Raw genomic sequence first — 23,942 nt, forward strand, 5'->3', positions numbered from 1 at the left:
TGTATTCTAAAAGATCGTTTAAATTTTTAAACTGCAATGGAATATTTTGGGTTTTTTTTTCTCGGTGCTTTGGTCATGTAGCTCTCGTCTATTTCAAATAAGTATACATCAGAAACTTTCAAATTTTAGGGTTTTAAAGTTTCTGATAAATGTAAATACGAATAAGGGCATCAGAAACTCCAAATGTGTAGATTTATCTTAATTTGATTCCTTTTCAAAGAGAAAACATTTATACATGTTGACACATTGCCCATTTCCATTTTCAATTTCATACATGTGTCATTATAAAGCAAATTTGTTACTTGTAAAACAATAGACACTGATGCCAAAAAAGTATAGAAATATTAAAAGCAATATCAATGTTGTTTAATCTTTAATGATCAAATGTATGAAAAAGATAGATTAAATCTGATAATATACATAATGGTTTCTTTCATATACATAACATACATACAGTTTGACTAGAAATAAAATATAACACCATTAACTAACACAACAGGTCTTTAATATATCTTTTTGGTGAACATATTGCCAGTTGTTACAAATACATATAATTAAGCAAGCTCAAGTTTAATTGGTAGAAAAATATGCAACAGCTAAGGTCAATCATTGACCTTGCATATTTTGCTAAAGCAATTTTTGATTAGGTTCAAACTCATTATTTAACAAATACTTGCACTAGTATAGCACAAAGATAATTCTAAAAAAATCTTTGCTGTAAAGTCTATATAGAAATGTGTAAAATTATTCTATTTTTTTTAACAATGATATGTTGCACATTCATTCAATAACAAATATCATTCTATGATTAAATATACACATGATTTATGTACCTAGAATGGATAATTGCAGACTCTATTTACATAGCTACAGCATTAAACTAAATTTGCATAGAAGATATGATAAACTCTGTAGTGCAGTATAAACCTTGCATCAACTTACTTGCTGAAAGCTAGGTAATTGTTTGCATGTGTTAAAATAAAAAAGAAGATGAGGTATGATTGCCAATGAGAGAACTGTCCACAAGAGTTTACCTGGAACTTTATAATACATATAAAGCTTTAGGTGACATTAACAATAGAGCAAGGTGTAATTGTTCATGTAATTTTGATCTTTTTAATCGTTTCTTATTCCTCAACAGTTGTATGCTATGTTATACATTGAAATAAGTTACCTGCTTCATTTCATGGTATCAACACAATAAATTTAATTGTTCCTTCTTTCCATGAAAAGACTATACATGCAAATTAATTTCATTGTTCTGATACAAGGGTGTGCTGTGTTTTAGTGCATTGGCTAGAGAAATATTAAAGATATGTGCATTTACGTTTGATATAAAGAATAAATATTTCTATTTCTATCTACCCAAAACAAGGCAGAACTGGTATTTTCTAGAATAAGTGTTGTTTGCTGTTAGTCATTTGAAATAAGAGTTGCATATCATATTTCCAAACAATACATTTTTCACTTATAATTCAATAAAACATGAACACATACTAAAATTTCTGACAACAAAATCAGAAGCATAAAGTGACAAAAATAGAAAGAAACCTTAGTTTTATTTAGATAAAAATAATGTAACACATGCTGAGGGATTTTTCAGACAAAAGCCAAATGTCAAAGCCAGTAAGATACAAGAACGACTTCATTTCTACACACTATCAATATTCTAGAACCTTAATTAGTTTTCAAATAATATTTGCACACTGGAAACTGTAAAATCTATAATAAACGCCATCTGATTTATAAAAATATCTTTCCTTCAGAGGGCAACTAAAAAAAACCCAGATATACATGTACATGTACTCATTATTTCAAAACTTTCATGTTAAAAAAAAAAATTATACTAAAAATTCTAAGCTTTAATTCTAATGATGTCTTTGATAAAGAATTTTAATTATTTCATTTGATGAATAAATTAATAGAAAATTGCATTACATTCCAAAAGTTTCAAGGGCAAAAGTTTACAACACTCAATAAAAATGTATGAAATATAAGTGTATAACTTCTTAATTTTGGGATTTTTTTGTTTTGTGGAAACGCTGTTCTAATTTATTTACATTGAAAATTAAAAAAAAGCTTCTTTTAAGGTTAGAAATGACCTGAAAAGCACACGTCATTCAAAAATTATAAAAAAAAAGGCAGAAATAATTTCTTGTTTTAAAAATTCCAATAGGGAACATAGAAATAATTACTACAAAAATGAGCTCCATCAGATAGAAATCGTCCTTAAGCAAGTGCATGTATGCATGTACATGTATAAGCCTTTGAACAATTTTGGAAAATTCAAATATAAAATGAAAGATGAATTCTGGATTGTTTTGTAGAAATCTTTATTTAACAATTCAATTTTCAAACAGTTACAGACTTTCAATCACTTTCGGTAGAGATCTAATCCACCAGAAATAGGTAAACATACGCAATGGATAGTTATTTGCATAAGGTCGATTACTATCCGACGCAGCTCATTATGATTGAGTAATACATGTATTCATACTGATTAATCAGTTTTAGAGATGGTGTGCAATTTGAATATATTCAATTGCAATATAGATGTTGCTTTCTATGGGTGCATACTAAAGTAAGGCAGTATTTGTTTTCTTTAAAATTTGTTTAAACATACAGAAAGCTTCAATATTCTAGTATGTAGAAAGTTATAAATAGACCAAAGATCATTTTTACATTTTTTCTTCAATAATTTTTTCAAATTCGTTATCAACTTATATTTTTATCACAGATTCAAGGATATCAACTTTTTATCATAAAGTGCAGACAGTCAAAAATTGTATAGTCAATGTTAATACTAAATAAAATATTATACAGTAACATTTTTTGTTGTCTATGTATGATGAATGCATTGTATTAGCAGTATTCCCGACCAAACTCTTTGGAGGTGAGGAAAAAGTTGTTTCTTCATTTATAACTGAAAATATAAAAGTTTTTATTTAAGATCATCATAATATAAACAAAGTTTTGGAAGAGACTGGTGAATTAAATAATTGTTCCTTGCTTGTTTTGTGGACTGTTTTTTTTTTTGGCCACTAATGTTTTTTTTTTCTAATTTGCCATGGTAATGACCTTTTGTTTCTAATTCGCCATGGTATTGACCCTTTTTTTCTATTTTGGCATGGTAGTGACCCTTTTTCACCTATATTTTGGCATGGTATTGACCCTTTTTTTTCTATTTTGCCATGGTAATGACCTTTTGTTTCTAACTTGCCATGGTATTGACCTTTTTTTTTCTATTTTGGTATGGTATTGACCCTTTATTTTCACCTCTATTTTCCCATGGTAATGACCTTTTGTTTCTATTTTGCCATGGTAATGACCTTTTTTTTCTATTTTGCCATGGTAATGATTTTTTTTTCTATTTTGCCATGGTATTGACCCTTTTTTTCACCTCTATTTTGCCATGGTAATGACCTTTTTTTTCTATTTTGCCATGGTAATGACCTTTTGTTTCTTATTTGCCATGGTATTGACCTTTTGTTTCTAATTTGCCATGGTATTGTATGTTATTTCTATTTTGCCATGGTAATGACCTTTTTTTTCTATTTTGCTATGGTATTGACCCTTTTTTCTCACTTATGGTCTTTAGATTGCCTCTAAAGTTGCATGTATATACTGTCAGATGGTTCAATCACCTATAAGTATGTTTTATAATTTATTGAATTTCATAGATTTAGTAATGTTTTTCTTGTGATTCTTTGTTTTAACTGACAATAACTCTGGGGTCGACTTCCTATGTACAAAGTCATAGGACGTGCTGCAGGAATAGGTCACTATTTCAAAATATTTGAATGTTAATTCTTTCAACGAAATACAAAATAACAGATCAATTATTGAAATCAACCTAGCTGTATAAATTATATTGAAAACTGATTAAGTCATAATTTTAATTTTTTCATAACATCTTATCAAGTTGTATTGAACCTTATTATCATAATTGACTTTTCATACTGATGTATGCAATGTATATGTTTGGTTTTTATTTGATTTTCATGATGAGGGCCTCAGGGAAGATTAGTTATATAGCTAACTGTGTAACACTCTTAAAATAAAGTATTGTTGTTGTTGTTACAGTGAGTTGACTGTTAGTGTTGCTCTCCACCAATTGCAACTCATTCAAAATTTTGACCAAATTGCAATTTGTTTTTTAAACCAAATTGTTCAGTCAAAATGTGAAAGTGCAAGGTGATAAAATAAAAAACATACTTACAATCCTATAAGACTTTAACTCCACTTTAATGATGTTGTGACAAAATTAGTTTATCAGTTTGTATAGTTATATTATAGCCATTTCCATGCTGAAGAGGAACTGTTTATTTTGAATTGCTATAAAATTGTCCAAACTAAGCTTTCATATAGTTTTTCTTTCTAAAAGTATTCTATATTTATAAGAATCAGATATCATTTTAAATAAAACATCATAATATTCAGTAAAATATGTGTGAAATAACAATATGCTATTGATAAGTTTTCAGGGGAGATAACCTAAAATATTATTCTTTTGAATAAAGACTTTTTGAAAGAAAAGTTATTATCTCCCCCATGGAAACTTCCTACAAACATATATTGCAATTTTACACATATTTTACTGAATATGAAATGTTTTAATTCACATAATGTCTGATTCTTATAAATATAGAATACTTTTAGAAAGAAAAACTATATGAAAGCTTAGTTTGGACAATTTAATAGCAATTCAAAATAAACAGTTCCCCTTCAGCATGGAAATGAATATAATATAACTATACAAACTGATAAACTAATTTTGTCACAACATCATTAAAGTGGAGTAAAAGTCTTATAGGATTGTAAGTATGTTTTATTTTATCACCTTGCACTTTCATGACTTGGCTGTGGTTTTCTACAGCAGTTGGTTCAAATTTCTGACCAGTTGAACAATTTGATTTTATAAAACAAATTGCAATTTGGTCAAAATTTTGAATGAATTGCAATTGGTGGAGAGCAACAATAACAGTCAACTCACTGTAATATGTTGGGAAAACTATTTGAAATATATGATAAGTTAAATAAAGTTCCCATAACTTCTTAGTCTGTCAACTTTTTTGGTTTTCCCAGCTGTGGTTCTCTCTTTTGACGCTTTGGTAGTCAACTTTTACATTGCACCCCACATGTAACCCAAACAATATGGGAAAAGGTAACATTTTACCTATGCAATATATATGAAAAGGTATACATATTTAAATATCTAAATTATATGAAAAGGGTGGGGTAACAGAACTCAAGCGCCACCACTTATCAGTTAATTATTGAAGTGGTCCCCCAAGCTATAATTTACTAAAACTCACCAAACTCATATGTGGCATTGAATCCTTTTCCTTCATACATACTGTTAGATTTGAATGTTACTCTAAAAAATTCAAGATCTGATTGTATTGGCTCTCTCATTTTTTCGGTCATTTGACCACAAAATTTTTTCATTTTCTTGTCCTGAGCTCCACCGTCAAAGTTGGAGAAATCTACAAAATCTACTCGATCTTTAGGCTCACACCTGTTAAAAATATCAAATTAGATTTTACTGAAAATTAATTGTACATCCCTTCACAAAGTATAAAAAATTTGTCAAAAATGAGACAACTCTTTATCCAAGTCACAATGTATAAAAGTTAATAATTATAGGTCAAAGTACAGCCTTCAACATTGAGCATACAATAATTAAACTTTCAAGTGTTTGACCTATACAAAAGAGTCAAGATATTTGAATATTAATTGTGTGCAAAAGTTCAGAAGGATCTTACATAGTTCACCCCTTTTTTTTTTAAATATCTAAAACTCCATACATTCCGTTAGAAAATTTGTCATTCGTTGAACATTTAAATTTGAGGTTCCCCTGTACCCACCGAATCCTAAAAAATTTGAACATTTCTACCACTTCACATGTTTATAATCTATAATTAAGAAATAATTCATGGGGACTTGAATATATCGTGTTTTTACCACATGTTGGCCCTTTATGACAAATATTTTACCCTGAGCGATAGTGAGCGGTAAAATATCGGCATTACAGGACAACCCCTGGTAAAATCACGATATATTCAAGCCCCAATGAATTATTTCGATTCTAATAGGACAAATACGGCAATTGTTTTGAATCGAAGCGCTCTAGGTGAAAGCATTATTTTCTGTTCTCGTATATAAACGCACTTTTAAATTGAGGTAAAATAATGGAGCAAAATGAATAAATGATGATGCTAAACGTATTTATAATAACATATTTAGATAAGTTTTGGATAAATCTAAATGATTATTGTGCTTATATGTCTCATATGTATACAAAAATGTCTAATATAGCACATTTTAGCATCATTTATTTACGTTTCCTTGTTGTGATGATTTTCATTTTCAGAAGTGTGTTTTTCCCGTACAATGCTTATATTCTGACGTCATTGTTCTATGACGTCGGGAAGCTCATTTAATAAAAAGCATATAATGTGGGAGTACAATCGGAACAGCCCTGGCAATATATTCATATTTTACCACGGGTGTGTACTCAAAGCGTTTGAAGGATGTCATGTTAGAATGGCTGATAACATGATTATGATTCTTGTGTTTTATGCCTATTTACTATTTTTAGCATTGTTGCCATACAAATAGAATAATCAGATATATTTCAAAACCCAGATACTGAAAATGAGTTTGATAAAGTCTGGTTCAAATAGGCAGGAGAGATTTAGAGAACATTTTTCTAAAAGTTAAAATGGACAACAGATGCCAAGTGAGAAGAAAAGCTAATATTTCTCTTTGGGTCAGGTGAGCAAAAGGGAGTTCATCCTTCTGTTACAATCAGTTAGGGTTAAGTAATGTTAGGACAAAACAAGTGCACAGTTCCTTTTCAAACTTCATGTTGAAGAAGCAATATGTAAAAGAGGGAAATCACTTATATGAAAGCCATACTTAAAGACAGAAAAACAAATTAAAAATACTCTTTATCATTCAACAGCCAAAGGAAAGACCCAAAATTACTGATTGATACATGAAAATAATTGTTTGATAAATAAAAATTAAAACCATATTAAAGTAATAAAAACCCATACAAAAATCAACCAAAATCTATTTATTTTTGTGAAAACACTTTAAAGCAGGTTTCTACTTTTATTGTGATATCTTAGGTTCTAAACTACATGGTTGTCTGCTCTTTGGTCAGCTTATTGTCTCTTTGACATATTCCCATTGCTATTCTCATTTTTATCAATAAATCATGAACATGGTATATATTTGTTTTACATAATATGATATCAATCCAAAGATCATGCATCTCTTCTATTTAAGATGGTATTAAAACTTATCATGCAATTCTTGTGTGTTGTAATAGAATTTATAAAATTGTGCTAGACAAGTGAAATAATGTGTAGGAAGCTTAAACACATATATTCTAAAAATTTCAAATTTTAAATAAAACATGCAAAATTTGTATAAAAGTGCTCAGTATAATGTGTAATCTTGCATATTACCTTGAAATAGTAAACAGAGAAATTAAATTGCTAAAGCGGCTTTAGTAAAGCCTTATCTTACCTGCTATACTTCTTGAAAAAATCAACTGTAATCTCTATAGCTATTTTTTTTATATTTTCAATTAATATTTTTTTTTTTCACCACTGTTTATATTGAGACCAAATTAACATTTTTCATTGAAAGGTTGATACACATTTTTTTCTACTGATCTTGATCTTTAACCTTTGTTTACCTTGGTGTAATGCCATCCACCTCAAATTCCTTAAACTGAATTCTTACTACTTCACTATTTCTCCCGAAAAATGTGTACTGACATTCTGTATTCTTTGGGTAAAATCCAGGATAATTTGGCGAGACAAAATACCCGCTCTTTTTAACATCACTTTTATAAATGAACTTGCATACTGAAACCAAAAACAAAATACAAGTGGATGTGTAAAAGTTACAAATACAAAATTTCTGCGTGCAAAAATGTGGAATTTACAGAAAAAAATGTTTCAAATTGCAATCCTTCATTATTTGAGGTAGCAATTGAACCAAATAAGATGCAAAATAGAAACAGCTTGTATTTTACACACAAAAATTGTAACTATAAAAATGACATTCAGCAGATCAAATTCTGAAGGAAAATTCCTAAAGGTCTCACGGAAAAATCTCACTTTTGAACATGTTATTAAATTGGTTTTCTCCTCAAAGAAAAACAAAACTGTATTCTTTCTAAATAGTCACAAGACTATTCAACACATTGCAATTAAACTGGATATATTGGAAACAATTATTATATATGAAAATGATTTTTTGAGCATGTTTTTCTTCTTTGTTTTGAGGAATTTTAAAATTGATGATTATCTCCCCTGAATACTTGATCTGCTGATAAGTGTACATCTAGGTAACCAGGCAACAACATGATAAGAAATTTGTGTGTGGAGTACCTTGATCCCAACTCATATTCAACAAACTTTATTCTAACTTTATGATTTTGCCCAATGAATTTATAATGACATTCTGTAAAACGTGGGTAATATCCAGGGAAGTTTGGTGAAGTAAAATATCCACTCAGTGACCTGTTACTGTTGTATGTAAACCGACACTCTACAAATAATACAGCAGTACATGAATTATTAATATAAAAACAAAATTGAGAGGAATGAATAAAACACACAGCTAAACATCATTTCAATATTTCTGCTGTTTTTTTCTCAATAATTCTATTAATTTTCTGCATTTTATAACTAACACATTTACTGGTATTATATTAAAGTATAGGCACCAAACATTTGTTGTGGAACTCCTACTATTAATAGTTTTGGAGTTTAAGCCTATTGTGTTAGGATAAATATCCACTGAGTTTGTGTTTTAGATCATTAGGTTGATGTTCAATCATATTGTATTAGCGTTCTAGTCTGTTGTGTAGGAGTTCTAGTCTGTTGTATAGGAGTTCTAGTCTGTTGTGTTTTGTATTCATATCTGTTGTGTATGAGTTCTAGTCTGTTGTGTTTTGTGTGCATATCTGTTGTGTAGGAGTTCTAGTCTGTTGTGTTTTGTATTCATATCTGTTGTGTATAAGTTCTAGTCTGTTGTGTTTTGTATTCATATCTGTTGTGTATGAGTTCTAGTCTGTTGTGTTTTATGTTCATATCTGTTGTGTAGGAGTTCTAGTCTGTTGTGTTTTGTGTTCATATCTGTTGTGTAGGAGTTCTAGTCTGTTGTGTTTTATGTTCATATTTGTTGTGTAAGAGTTCTAGGCTGTTGTGTTTTGTGTTCATATCTGTTGTGTAGGAGTTCTAGTCTGTTGTGTTTTATGTTCATATCTGTTGTGTAGGAGTTCTAGTCTGTTGTGTTTTATGTTCATATCTGTTGTGTAGGAGTTCTAGTCTGTTGTGTTTTATGTTCATGTCTGTTGTGTAGGAGTTCTAGTCTGTTGTGTTTTATGTTCATATCTGTTGTGTAGAAGTTCTAGTCTGTTGTGTTTTATGTTCATATCTGTTGTGTAGGAGTTCTAGTCTGTTGTGTTTTATGTTCATGTCTGTTGTGTAGGAGTTCTAGTCTGTTGTGTTTTGTATTCATATCTGTTGTGTAGGAGTTCTAGTCTGTTGTGTTTTATGTTCATATCTGTTGTGTATGAGTTCTAGTCTGTTGTGTTTTATGTTCATATCTGTTGTGTAGGAGTTCTAGTCTGTTGTGTTTTGTGTTCATATCTGTTGTGTATGAGTTCTAGTCTGTTGTGTTTTGTGTTCATATCTGTTGTGTAGGAGTTCTAGTCTGTTGTGTAGGAGTTCTAGTCTGTTGTGTTTTGTGTTCATATCTGTTGTGTAGGAGTTCTAGTCTGTTGTGTTTTGTGTTCATATCTGTTGTGTAGGAGTTCTAGTCTGTTGTGTTTTATGTGCATATCTGTTGTGTATGAGTTCTAGTCTGTTGTGTTTTGTGTTCATATCTGTTGTGTAGGAGTTCTAGTCTGTTGTGTTTTATGTGCATATCTGTTGTGTATCAGTTCTAGTCTGTTGTGTTTTGTGTTCATATCTGTTGTGTATAAGTTCTAGTCTGTTGTGTTTTGTGTTCATATCTGTTGTGTAGGAGTTCTAGTCTGTTGTGTTTTGTGTTCATATCTGTTGTGTAGGAGTTCTAGTCTGTTGTGTTTTGTGTTCATATCTGTTGTGTAGGAGTTCTAGTCTGTTGTGTTTTGTGTTCATGTCTGTTGTGTAGGAGTTCTAGTCTGTTGTGTTTTATGTGCATATTTGTTGTGTAGGAGTTCTAGTCTGTTGTGTTTTATGTTCATATCTGTTGTGTATAAGTTCTAGTCTGTTGTGTTTTGTGTTCATATCTGTTGTGTAGGAGTTCTAGTCTGTTGTGTTTTATGTTCATATCTGTTGTGTAGGAGTTCTAGTCTGTTGTGTTTTATGTTCATATCTGTTGTGTAGGAGTTCTAGTCTGTTGTGTTTTGTATTCATATCTGTTGTGTAGGAGTTCTAGTCTGTTGTGTTTTATGTTCATATCTGTTGTGTATGAGTTCTAGTCTGTTGTGTTTTATGTTCATATCTGTTGTGTAGGAGTTCTAGTCTGTTGTGTTTTGTGTTCATATCTGTTGTGTAGGAGTTCTAGTCTGTTGTGTTTTGTGTTCATATCTGTTGTGTAGGAGTTCTAGTCTGTTGTGTTTTGTGTTCATATCTGTTGTGTAGGAGTTCTAGTCTGTTGTGTTTTGTGTTCATATCTGTTGTGTAGGAGTTCTAGTCTGTTGTGTTTTATGTGCATATCTGTTGTGTATAAGTTCTAGTCTGTTGTGTTTTGTGTTCATATCTGTTATGTAGGAGTTCTAGTCTGTTGTATAGGAGTTCTAGTCTGTTGTGTTTTGTATTCATATCTGTTGTGTATGAGTTCTAGTCTGTTGTGTTTTGTGTGCATATCTGTTGTGTAGGAGTTCTAGTCTGTTGTGTTTTGTATTCATATCTGTTGTGTATAAGTTCTAGTCTGTTGTGTTTTGTATTCATATCTGTTGTGTATGAGTTCTAGTCTGTTGTGTTTTATGTTCATATCTGTTGTGTAGGAGTTCTAGTCTGTTGTGTTTTGTGTTCATATCTGTTGTGTAGGAGTTCTAGTCTGTTGTGTTTTATGTTCATATTTGTTGTGTAAGAGTTCTAGGCTGTTGTGTTTTGTGTTCATATCTGTTGTGTAGGAGTTCTAGTCTGTTGTGTTTTATGTTCATATCTGTTGTGTAGGAGTTCTAGTCTGTTGTGTTTTATGTTCATATCTGTTGTGTAGGAGTTCTAGTCTGTTGTGTTTTATGTTCATGTCTGTTGTGTAGGAGTTCTAGTCTGTTGTGTTTTATGTTCATATCTGTTGTGTAGAAGTTCTAGTCTGTTGTGTTTTATGTTCATATCTGTTGTGTAGGAGTTCTAGTCTGTTGTGTTTTATGTTCATGTCTGTTGTGTAGGAGTTCTAGTCTGTTGTGTTTTGTATTCATATCTGTTGTGTAGGAGTTCTAGTCTGTTGTGTTTTATGTTCATATCTGTTGTGTATGAGTTCTAGTCTGTTGTGTTTTATGTTCATATCTGTTGTGTAGGAGTTCTAGTCTGTTGTGTTTTGTGTTCATATCTGTTGTGTATGAGTTCTAGTCTGTTGTGTTTTGTGTTCATATCTGTTGTGTAGGAGTTCTAGTCTGTTGTGTAGGAGTTCTAGTCTGTTGTGTTTTGTGTTCATATCTGTTGTGTAGGAGTTCTAGTCTGTTGTGTTTTGTGTTCATATCTGTTGTGTAGGAGTTCTAGTCTGTTGTGTTTTATGTGCATATCTGTTGTGTATGAGTTCTAGTCTGTTGTGTTTTGTGTTCATATCTGTTGTGTAGGAGTTCTAGTCTGTTGTGTTTTATGTGCATATCTGTTGTGTATCAGTTCTAGTCTGTTGTGTTTTGTGTTCATATCTGTTGTGTATAAGTTCTAGTCTGTTGTGTTTTGTGTTCATATCTGTTGTGTAGGAGTTCTAGTCTGTTGTGTTTTGTGTTCATATCTGTTGTGTAGGAGTTCTAGTCTGTTGTGTTTTGTGTTCATATCTGTTGTGTAGGAGTTCTAGTCTGTTGTGTTTTGTGTTCATGTCTGTTGTGTAGGAGTTCTAGTCTGTTGTGTTTTATGTGCATATTTGTTGTGTAGGAGTTCTAGTCTGTTGTGTTTTATGTTCATATCTGTTGTGTATAAGTTCTAGTCTGTTGTGTTTTGTGTTCATATCTGTTGTGTAGGAGTTCTAGTCTGTTGTGTTTTATGTTCATATCTGTTGTGTAGGAGTTCTAGTCTGTTGTGTTTTATGTTCATATCTGTTGTGTAGGAGTTCTAGTCTGTTGTGTTTTGTATTCATATCTGTTGTGTAGGAGTTCTAGTCTGTTGTGTTTTATGTTCATATCTGTTGTGTATGAGTTCTAGTCTGTTGTGTTTTATGTTCATATCTGTTGTGTAGGAGTTCTAGTCTGTTGTGTTTTGTGTTCATATCTGTTGTGTAGGAGTTCTAGTCTGTTGTGTTTTGTGTTCATATCTGTTGTGTAGGAGTTCTAGTCTGTTGTGTTTTGTGTTCATATCTGTTGTGTAGGAGTTCTAGTCTGTTGTGTTTTGTGTTCATATCTGTTGTGTAGGAGTTCTAGTCTGTTGTGTTTTATGTGCATATCTGTTGTGTATAAGTTCTAGTCTGTTGTGTTTTGTGTTCATATCTGTTATGTAGGAGTTCTAGTCTGTTGTGTTTTGTGTGCATATCTGTTGTGTAGGAGTTCTAGTCTGTTGTGTTTTATGTGCATATCTGTTGTGTATGAGTTCTAGTCTGTTGTGTTTTGTGTTCATATCTGTTGTGTAGGAGTTCTAGTCTGTTGTGTTTTATGTGCATATCTGTTGTGTATGAGTTCTAGTCTGTTGTGTTTTGTGTTCATATCTGTTGTGTATAAGTTCTAGTCTGTTGTGTTTTGTGTTCATATCTGTTGTGTAGGAGTTCTAGTCTGTTGTGTTTTGTGTTCATATCTGTTGTGTAGGAGTTCTAGTCTGTTGTGTTTTGTGTTCATATCTGTTGTGTAGGAGTTCTAGTCTGTTGTGTTTTGTGTTCATGTCTGTTGTGTAGGAGTTCTAGTCTGTTGTGTTTTATGTGCATATTTGTTGTGTAGGAGTTCTAGTCTGTTGTGTTTTATGTTCATATCTGTTGTGTATAAGTTCTAGTCTGTTGTGTTTTGTGTTCATATCTGTTGTGTAGGAGTTCTAGTCTGTTGTGTTTTATGTTCATATCTGTTGTGTAGGAGTTCTAGTCTGTTGTGTTTTATGTTCATATCTGTTGTGTAGGAGTTCTAGTCTGTTGTGTTTTATGTGCGTATCTGTTGTGTATAAGTTCTAGTCTGTTGTGTTTTGTGTTCATATCTGTTGTGTATGAGTTCTAGTCTGTTGTGTTTTATGTGCATATCTGTTGTGTATGAGTTCTAGTCTGTTGTGTTTTGTGTGTATATCTGTTGTGTAGGAGTTCTAGTCTGTTGTGTTTTGTATTCATATCTGTTGTGTATAAGTTCTAGTCTGTTGTGTTTTGTATTCATATCTGTTGTGTATGAGTTCTAGTCTGTTGTGTTTTATGTGCATATCTGTTGTGTATGAGTTCTAGTCTGTTGTGTTTTGTGTTCATATCTGTTGTGTAGGAGTTCTAGTCTGTTGTGTTTTGTGTTCATATCTGTTGTGTAGGAGTTCTAGTCTGTTGTGTTTTGTGTTCATATCTGTTGTGTAGGAGTTCTAGTCTGTTGTGTTTTGTGTTCATATCTGTTATGTATGAGTTCTAGTCTGTTGTGTTTTATGTGCATATCTGTTGTGTAGGAGTTCTAGTCTGCTGTGTTTTGTGTTCATATCTGTTGTGTAGGAGTTCTAGTCTGTTGTGTTTTATGTTCATATCTGCTGTGTATAAGTTCTAGTCTGTTGTGTTTTGTGTTCATATCTGTTGTGTAGGAGTTCTAGTCTGTTGTGTTTTGTGTTCATATCTGTTGTGTATAAGTTCTAGTCTGCTGTGTTTTGTATTCATATCTGTTATGTATAGGTTCTAGTCTGTTGTGTTTTGTGTTCATATCTGTTATGTATGAGTTCTAGTCTGTTGTGTTTTGTGTTCATATCTGTTGAGTATGAGTTATAGTCTGCTGTGTTTTGTATTCATGTCTGTTGTGTATGAGTTCTAGTCTGTTGTGTTTTGTGTTCATATCTGTTGTGTATGAGTTCTAGTCTGTTGTGTTTTGTGTTCATATCTGTTGTGTAGGAGTTCTAGTCTGTTGTGTTTTATGTTCATATATGTTGTGTATAAGTTCTAGTCTGTTGTGTTTTGTGTTCATATCTGTTGTGTAGGAGTTCTAGTCTGCTGTGTTTTGTATTCATATCTGTTGTGTAGGAGTTCTAGTCTGTTGTGTTTTGTATTCATATCTATTGTGTATGAGTTCTAGTCTGTTGTGTTTTATGTGCATATCTGTTGTGTAGGAGTTCTAGTCTGTTGTGTTTTATGTGCATATCTGTTGTGTATAAGTTCTAGTCTGCTGTGTTTTGTATTCATATCTGTTGTGTATAGGTTCTAGTCTGTTGTGTTTTGTGTTCATATCTGTTATGTATGAGTTCTAGTCTGTTGTTTTTTGTTTTCATATCTGTTGAGTATGAGTTATAGTCTGCTGTGTTTTGTATTCATGTCTGTTGTGTTTTGTATTCATATCTGTTGTGTATGAGTTCTAGTCTGTTGTGTTTTGTATTCATATCTATTGTGTAGGAGTTCTAGTCTGTTGTGTTTTGTGTTCATATCTGTTGTGTAGGAGTTCTAGTCTGTTGTGTTTTATGTGCATATTTGTTGTGTAGGAGTTCTAGTCTGTTGTGTTTTATGTTCATATCTGTTGTGTATAAGTTCTAGTCTGTTGTGTTTTGTGTTCATATCTGTTGTGTAGGAGTTCTAGTCTGTTGTGTTTTATGTTCATATCTGTTGTGTAGGAGTTCTAGTCTGTTGTGTTTTATGTTCATATCTGTTGTGTAGGAGTTCTAGTCTGTTGTGTTTTATGTGCGTATCTGTTGTGTATAAGTTCTAGTCTGTTGTGTTTTGTGTTCATATCTGTTGTGTATGAGTTCTAGTCTGTTGTGTTTTGTGTTCATATCTGTTGTGTATGAGTTCTAGTCTGTTGTGTTTTATGTGCATATCTGTTGTGTATGAGTTCTAGTCTGTTGTGTTTTGTGTGCATATCTGTTGTGTAGGAGTTCTAGTCTGTTGTGTTTTGTATTCATATCTGTTGTGTATAAGTTCTAGTCTGTTGTGTTTTATGTGCATATCTGTTGTGTATGAGTTCTAGTCTGTTGTGTTTTGTGTTCATATCTGTTGTGTAGGAGTTCTAGTCTGTTGTGTTTTGTGTTCATATCTGTTGTGTAGGAGTTCTAGTCTGTTGTGTTTTGTGTTCATATCTGTTGTGTAGGAGTTCTAGTCTGTTGTGTTTTGTGTTCATATCTGTTATGTATGAGTTCTAGTCTGTTGTGTTTTATGTGCATATCTGTTGTGTAGGAGTTCTAGTCTGCTGTGTTTTGTGTTCATATCTGTTGTGTAGGAGTTCTAGTCTGTTGTGTTTTATGTTCATATCTGCTGTGTATAAGTTCTAGTCTGTTGTGTTTTGTGTTCATATCTGTTGTGTAGGAGTTCTAGTCTGTTGTGTTTTGTGTTCATATCTGTTGTGTATAAGTTCTAGTCTGCTGTGTTTTGTATTCATATCTGTTATGTATAGGTTCTAGTCTGTTGTGTTTTATGTTCATATCTGCTGTGTATAAGTTCTAGTCTGTTGTGTTTTGTGTTCATATCTGTTGTGTAAGAGTTCTAGTCTGTTGTGTTTTGTGTTCATATCTGTTGTGTATAAGTTCTAGTCTGCTGTGTTTTGTATTCATATCTGTTATGTATAGGTTCTAGTCTGTTGTGTTTTGTGTTCATATCTGTTATGTATGAGTTCTAGTCTGTTGTGTTTTGTGTTCATATCTGTTGAGTATGAGTTATAGTCTGCTGTGTTTTGTATTCATGTCTGTTGTGTATGAGTTCTAGTCTGTTGTGTTTTGTGTTCATATCTGTTGTGTATGAGTTCTAGTCTGTTGTGTTTTGTGTTCATATCTGTTGTGTAGGAGTTCTAGTCTGTTGTGTTTTATGTTCATATATGTTGTGTATAAGTTCTAGTCTGTTGTGTTTTGTGTTCATATCTGTTGTGTAGGAGTTCTAGTCTGCTGTGTTTTGTATTCATATCTGTTGTGTAGGAGTTCTAGTCTGTTGTGTTTTGTATTCATATCTATTGTGTATGAGTTCTAGTCTGTTGTGTTTTATGTGCATATCTGTTGTGTAGGAGTTCTAGTCTGTTGTGTTTTATGTGCATATCTGTTGTGTATAAGTTCTAGTCTGCTGTGTTTTGTATTCATATCTGTTGTGTATAGGTTCTAGTCTGTTGTGTTTTGTGTTCATATCTGTTATGTATGAGTTCTAGTCTGTTGTTTTTTGTTTTCATATCTGTTGAGTATGAGTTATAGTCTGCTGTGTTTTGTATTCATGTCTGTTGTGTTTTGTATTCATATCTATTGTGTAGGAGTTCTAGTCTGTTGTGTTTTGTGTTCATATCTGTTGTGTAGGAGTTCTAGTCTGTTGTGTTTTATGTGCGTATCTGTTGTGTATGAGTTCTAGTTAGGTTGATGTTCAATCATATTGTATTAGCGTTCTAGTCTGTTGTGTAGGAGTTCTAGTCTGTTGTATAGGAGTTCTAGTCTGTTGTGTTTTATGTTCATATCTGTTGTGTAGGAGTTCTAGTCTGTTGTGTTTTGTATTCATATCTGTTGTGTAGGAGTTCTAGTCCATTTTGTTGGATTCAGATGGTCATGCAGGTGTTTTCAGATTGTTATATTTGTGCATTGTCTTTTGTGTGTTGTGTGTTTTAATAATTTGTGTTTGTATTCTAGTCCATTGTGCTGTCACAGAATATAAGTTTCTTCATAATATAAGTTCCAAAAGAAAAAAATATTCTGGAATATTATTTCCACAGGAATAAATATTACAGCATATGTTCCTTACGGAATAAATAGTATAGAATATTTGTTCCAACAGGAATAGATATTATGACATTGTTTATAACAAAGTTTCCATTGGAACTTCTGTTAGGCAGAACAAATATACGTTGACAGATGTTTTAGTTTGGTGTGTTAAAGTCTGTTGTGCTTATGATCTAGTTTGTTGTGCTTATGATCTGGTTTGTTGTGCTTATGATCTAGTTTGTTGTGCTTATTATCTAGTTGGATGCATTTAGTTGTAGTATAAATTGTTTGTGTTGAACTGTTTTATTTATTGTGTTTCATACTATTCTGTTGTGTTTGTGTTCTATGCTAAATATTTCTGTTCCAATCAGTTGTGTTTGAAGTAACGTTTGTTTTCTATGTTGTAATGTCTGTGTTCTAATCAGTTGTGTTTGAAGTAACGTTTGTTTTCTATGTTGTAATCTTTGTGTTCTAATTAGTAAGATTTGTGTTCTTAGGCAGTAGTTTTTAGTTCTAGTCAACTATGCTTCTGTTTAAATCCATTGTGTTTGTGTTCAAGGCTGTAATGGTTGTGCTCTAGTCAGTTAAGCTTCTGTTCACTTGAGTAATGTTTGTGTACAAGGCAGAAGTGTAATTGTGTACTAATTGATTGAATTTGTAGTAGACTGAATATGTACAGTAAACATTGTATCCTTTCTTACTAATATGTTCAGTGATTTTTCTTCAAGTTATACACAAGTCTGAGACTTACAATTTATATTACTGAGCTTTGATTTCTTTAGAATGTTTTCAGATATCTTTATTGTGTTGGCCAAATCAAGATCAGCCTATTTCTGACAAAGTGGATATCACAATCAAAAGGCTATTCATAAAAAGTATGAACACGATGGGACTAGAAATTAACTTGTGAGATATGGGTTGCCATTTAACTTTATAAGGCTATATTTACCCCTGTTTTGTGGTGAGATTCTTTAGTTTTCTATGTTGAGTATTGTGTACTATTAATTCCCTGCTTCCTTTGTCTTTTTTAGCCATGGCATTGTCAGTTTATTTTACAATCTATAAGTTTGACTGTCCCTCTAGTATCTTTAGCCCTTCTTTTAATTTGATAGAAATGCCTAGTCAAAATTGATGTATTTATAGAAACTATCAGGTTCCTGTTTTTCTTTTCATGTATCAGAAATTGACATAAATTTGTGACTTTTACCTTTTCTGTTATCCTGTTCTCCTGTAGTTATGCCATAATCTGGAAATACAAAATAATTCTTAGTATGAATAACAAAAATTGGCAAATATCAATGAAACAGCAACCTAACAACACAACTAAAATATATTTACAGAATATTAGCTTAAATGAAGCTTTTCTTCAATATAAAAGTAAGAAGGTGTAGTATGATTGCCAACAAGACAACAATCCACCAGAGACAAATTGATAAAGAAGTTTACTTTTATTTCTTAGGACAATCCAGAAATCTCAGTACAGAAGTTAATTTGTTTGTAAGCTTTAGAATTGTGAGAAAAAAAAGTAATGAGTTAAATTTATGACATCATACAAGACTAATGTACTTCTGTATTTCTTTATCCATAACTTAATCTGTTATTGATGAAATGTTATGAAATGAGTTTCTCTATGTGTGTGTAGCATTTTATATGTTAAGGAAAACATTTGGTTTATTGGTTTTGTAATCTTTTTTTTCCAACTTTATACAGAAAACAAACCATAGAAATGCAATAACATGTTGGGTTTTTCAAAATTTGAGATTTTTTAAAATAGTCAATAAAAGCACAAAACTTCTCCCAGCCAAACAAATCCAATAATTTCACAGTGTCAAGTGTTCATGGTTACACAAAATACACAAAGGACTATTGCAGAATTTAACGATTATAATTTCCTTCGAATTTTCACTTTTTCAGTAGAGATTATGTCACATCAACATAAAAGATGTATGAATTGTGCAATAATATATCCTGCAGTAATAGCATAATTTACAAAGTTTAGTTTTATTTGCTGTAAAATGCATTTCATCAAATTTCACAAATTCTAATAAATATACACTTAATCACAAATAACATTCTTCTATTCTGTGAAACTTATTCATAAAACATTCTTTATAATAAAGACTCCAGTTGTTACACCATCAATCTAGAATGCAATTACTGCCATGTTAGGAGCTAAAAGTGCAATTTTCATGTCAAATACTGGAAACAATTGTATTCTGACATGCAAAGACTTGGATAAAGTTAACAACAAGATGTGTGACGACTGCATACTATTTTTTGAGACATTACATAACTTTTTAAGCTTTTGTTCAGTCAGCTTAATTTGTCAAGGTTTCGTAGGAAATTAAATTTTATAACTTTAAAATATGAATTTGTTATAATAAAATTGAAATTTGCATTATAGCTAAATTTCTCCTCTCTGTATACGTAGCAGGGAGGAGAAACCATAAGCAATTCAAAATGTTTGGAAGCAATAAATTGGTTAACAAATATTGATGACTTGACCAATTTGAATTGTTATGATGAATTTTTTTACAAATTAGTATTTGAATTGGAATGATGGATGTTTTGACCTATTGGTATGATTGAAGTTTTGACCTATTGGAATGATGGATGTTTTGACCTATTGGAATGATGGATGTTTTGACCAATTGGAATGATGGATGTTTTGACCAATTGGAATGATGGATATTTTGACCTATTGGAATGATGGATGTTTTGACCTATTGGAATGATGGATGTTTTGACCTATTGGTATGATTGAAGTTTTGACCTATTGGTATGATTGAAGTTTTGACCTATTGGAATGATGGATGTTTTGACCAATTGGAATGATGGATGTTTTGACCAATTGGAATGATGGATATTTTGACCTATTGGAATGATGGATGTTTTGACCTATTGGAATGATGGATATTTTGACCTATTGGAATAATGGATATTTTGACCTATTGGAATAATGGATATTTTGACCTATTGGAATAATGGATATTTTGACCTATTGGTATGATGGATGTTTTGACCTATTGGTATGATGGATATTTTGACCTATTGGAATGATGGATGTTTTGACCTATTGGAATGATGGATATTTTGACCTATTGGAATGATGGATGTTTTGACCTATTGGAATGATGGATATTTTGACCTATTGGAATAATGGATATTTTGACCTATTGGAATAATGGATATTTTGACCAATTGGAATGATGGATGTTTTGACCTATTGGTATGATGGATGTTTTGACCTATTGGAATGATGGATATTTTGACCTGTTGGAATGATGGATGTTTTGACCTATTGGAATGATGGATATTTTGACCTGTTGGTATGATTGAGGTTTTGACGTATTGGTATGATGGATGTTTTGACCTATTGGTATGATTGAAGTTTTGGCCTAAAGGTTTGATGGATATTTTGGCCTATTGGTATGATGGATGTTTTGACCTATTGGAATGATGGATGTTTTGACCTATTGGAATGATGGATGTTTTGACCTATTGGAATGATGGAGGTTTTGACCTATTGGTATGATTGAGGTTTTGACGTATTGGTATGATGGATGTTTTGACCTATTGGTATGATTGAAGTTTTGGCCTAAAGGTTTGATGGATATTTTGGCCTATTGGTATGATGGATGTTTTGACCTATTGGAATGATGGATGTTTTGACCTATCGGAATGATGGAGGTTTTGACCTATTGGTATGATTGAGGTTTTGACGTATTGGTATGATGGATGTTTTGACCTATTGGTATGATTGAAGTTTTGGCCTAAAGGTTTGATGGATATTTTGGCCTATTGGTATGATGGATGTTTTGACCTATTGGAATGATGGATATTTTGACCTATTGGAATAATGGATATTTTGACCTATTGGAATGATGGATGTTTTGACCTATTGGTATGATGGATATTTTGACCTATTGGTATGATTGAAGTTTTGGCCTAAAGGTTTGATGGATATTTTGGCCTATTGGTATGATGGATGTTTTGACCAATTGGAATGATGGATATTTTGACCTATTGGAATAATGGATATTTTGACCTATTGGAATGATGGATGTTTTGACCTATTGGTATGATGGATATTTTGACCTATTGGTATGATTGAAGTTTTGGCCTAAAGGTTTGATGGATATTTTGGCCTATTGGTATGATGGATGTTTTGACCAATTGGAATGATGGATGTTTTGACCTATTGGAATGATGGATATTTTGACCTATTGGAATAATGGATATTTTGACCTATTGGAATGATGGATGTTTTGACCTATTGGAATAATGGATATTTTGACCTATTGGTATGATTGAAGTTTTGACGTATTGGTATGATGGATGTTTTGACCTATTGGTATGATTGAAGTTTTGGCCTAAAGGTTTGATGGATATTTTGGCCTTTTGGTATGATACATGTTTTGGCCCATTGATATGATAAATGTTTGGCCTATTGTGACTATGAATGTTTTGGCTTACTGCACAGCTTATTGGATAAGCAAAACGAGATTTTACTTATTTTTAATTTCCATTTATTTTATTACTGATTTATTACTAAACTTACTTGTTAAAAATTTATACTCGAATGCAAACCCTGTATTAGAATGTTGTGTTCTGCTCCCACTCTCAAATACAACCTTCATCCAGGGAATGTTTGACATAAACATTTTTGGAATCTTTTTCCCACAGGTATAATCTAATTCTTTTTCATCATTGTCAATTTTTATATAAATTTTTATGGAGTCTTGGCCGTCACAACTAGAAAAATAAATAAAATAAATTGTATTTTATGATTTGAATTAGCTTCAATCTTTAATATGATTACTTCAAAAACATGCATATTTAAAATGAGTCCATATCACAGTTACCAAACTGTTTCTTTTTTTAGCAGGTTCTTTATTTCATATGACCATATTTTTTCATATTTTTGTATTTCTCAAACAGTGACCTACCAACAAAAACTTAATATTTTTCATAGTAGTTTTCAAGAAGTAAGAAAATTAAAAATTTATATCAAATTAATGTTTTCTAAAGCATTATCAATAAATCCAGATAAATACTTGAAATGTGTAAATCAACTGCATTTTTGTCATAAAATGTCAATGACTTATCTCCCCTTACAACTTACTCATATGGTTCATTTGGATTTCCTCCATCAAAAAATAGATCCATCCTTGTGAACTTTATTTGTATTCTTTCTTCGGCTGTTCCATTAAATATATAGGTACATCTTGTAGATGCTGGGTATGAAGCTGGATGATTCTGACTCATAATTATCCCATGTTTAGTCTTACTCTCTATATACTGATTACAGTTAAATGCTGTATGAAAAAAAAAAGAAAATTAAGCAATTTATTTCTAACTTACAAAACTCATATCAAAAACAATTACATACATATACTGGACATTGCTTTTGGAGTGTTTCTGATTGTCTGATAGCTTTTTAAACATCCAGTGGCAATTAGTTAATGACTGATTGGAATGCATGTCATCATTTATCCATGAAAAAAAGTCAGTGATATCACACTTATGCTCATCCCAAGAGTGGGTCTAAAGGTCATGGATTCAATCCCATTCTCTTAATTTCTAAAATTGATAGTTGCTGCTTTTTTAGTCAGAATAATTTGTTCCATAATTTCCTTATGAGCCTCAGCACATTACAAACATGTCTATTACATTTAATTCATCATTATCATCATTTAATTGTCATGCTTTAAATGATGCGTAAATTTAAACATATACTTTTCATTATATAATTATAATTCTTCAAATAGTATATTTGATGTACCCCTAAATAGACACAAGACAGTTATTCTTCAAGTCTTGTGTTAAAACTAACAATCATGTGTTCAATATTTTCTATATTTATAAATCGTCTTTTAAAAACAGCACTATAACCCTTCACTAAATAACCACCAGTTTCTATACCAAACTGCAATTTCATTGGTCAAGAATCCATCCTGTGTTGGATGTGGAAATTAATCGTCTATGCACTGTCAATACTTGATTTTATGTTGGACGGGATAATTTAACTTTAAGGCCTGGCTAGGAGCAGTCATTACTGACAAGTTACAATAAAGTAAGATTTATTACCATGTCTGAGTCTAATTCATCACCAGAATGTGCGAGACAATTATATCGAACATTAACTATTTTACAACAAAACTCTATACAACTATATCCCTAAAAACTTCAATCACTAACCTTTTATGGATACTCTCACAAAAATAATGGAAAAAATGTCCAAAATTTCTTACATACTTAAATTTGGAAAGATATATAATCACTTATTTTTTTGGCAATGAATAATAAAACAAAAACTATTTCTAATTTCAGTAACAGTTAAAACACACTTAAATGAAACACAATGTGATTAAGGAAAAACCATCTGCATTTTTATACACTACAAACAATACCAATTTTCTGGAAACCATAAAAAAAGAAAATTCAATTAACCGAGTTTTTAAATATATATATGTCACAAAAAGTCAGAGAAATCTGATAATGCTCATGTGGCACTTTGTATCAGTAAAGAAGCTTACATTGCATGCAAATACTAGAGTCATGACATTTACAAGCTTAGTTTAATGTGTAAGTTTGTGTGATATCAGCAGAGGAATGGTAAAATGTGTCTACCTCCACAAGGATATGACATAATAACCACAGTTCACAACTATAATATCCAATATGTCATTTCTTCAGATGTGATTAAATACAGAGATATTTTGTGTCATTAAGTTTATCATACAGCAAACTTTATGTTGCACACAAAGCAGAATACCAGGTGTGCCCTAGCAGGAAAAAAGTAAGAAAGAAGTAGGAAGAAAAAACTTCATAAACTAGATGTGTCAAAACGACATGAATGGCCCGTCTCAAAAAGTTGAAAAATCTGCAATTTCTATAACACATGTGGACACATACATGATGGTAGTCTCATATATAAAAAATCAGCTCAAAATC

The 23,942-nt window shown here is 31.5% G+C and overlaps 1 protein-coding gene across 4 annotated transcripts in view; it reads right to left on the minus strand.

The window, feature by feature from the left end:
• Positions 1 to 544: 544 nt before the first annotated feature.
• Positions 545 to 23,942, minus strand: part of LOC143048069 (suppressor of lurcher protein 1-like) — a 330,279-nt gene continuing 306,881 nt past the window's right edge. For 3 of the 4 annotated variants that reach the window (XM_076221512.1, XM_076221515.1, XM_076221513.1), the window contains 6 exons: positions 22,111 to 22,303; positions 21,547 to 21,740; positions 18,193 to 18,231; positions 7,712 to 7,883; positions 5,316 to 5,518; positions 545 to 2,923 (listed from right to left, as the gene is read on the minus strand). In XM_076221512.1, coding sequence (XP_076077627.1) covers positions 2,760 to 2,923; positions 5,316 to 5,518; positions 7,712 to 7,883; positions 18,193 to 18,231; positions 21,547 to 21,740; positions 22,111 to 22,303 — 965 coding nt within the window. In that variant the 3' untranslated portion in view covers positions 545 to 2,759. Of the gene's footprint in view, positions 2,924 to 5,315; positions 5,519 to 7,711; positions 7,884 to 8,411; positions 8,572 to 18,192; positions 18,232 to 21,546; positions 21,741 to 22,110; positions 22,304 to 23,942 lie in introns of all 4 variants that reach the window. The other variant, XM_076221514.1, reaches the window with a different exon arrangement.

The sequence above is a fragment of the Mytilus galloprovincialis genome, chromosome 10 (genome assembly GCF_965363235.1).
Source record: "Mytilus galloprovincialis chromosome 10, xbMytGall1.hap1.1, whole genome shotgun sequence".
Lineage (NCBI taxonomy): Eukaryota > Metazoa > Mollusca > Bivalvia > Mytilida > Mytilidae > Mytilus > Mytilus galloprovincialis.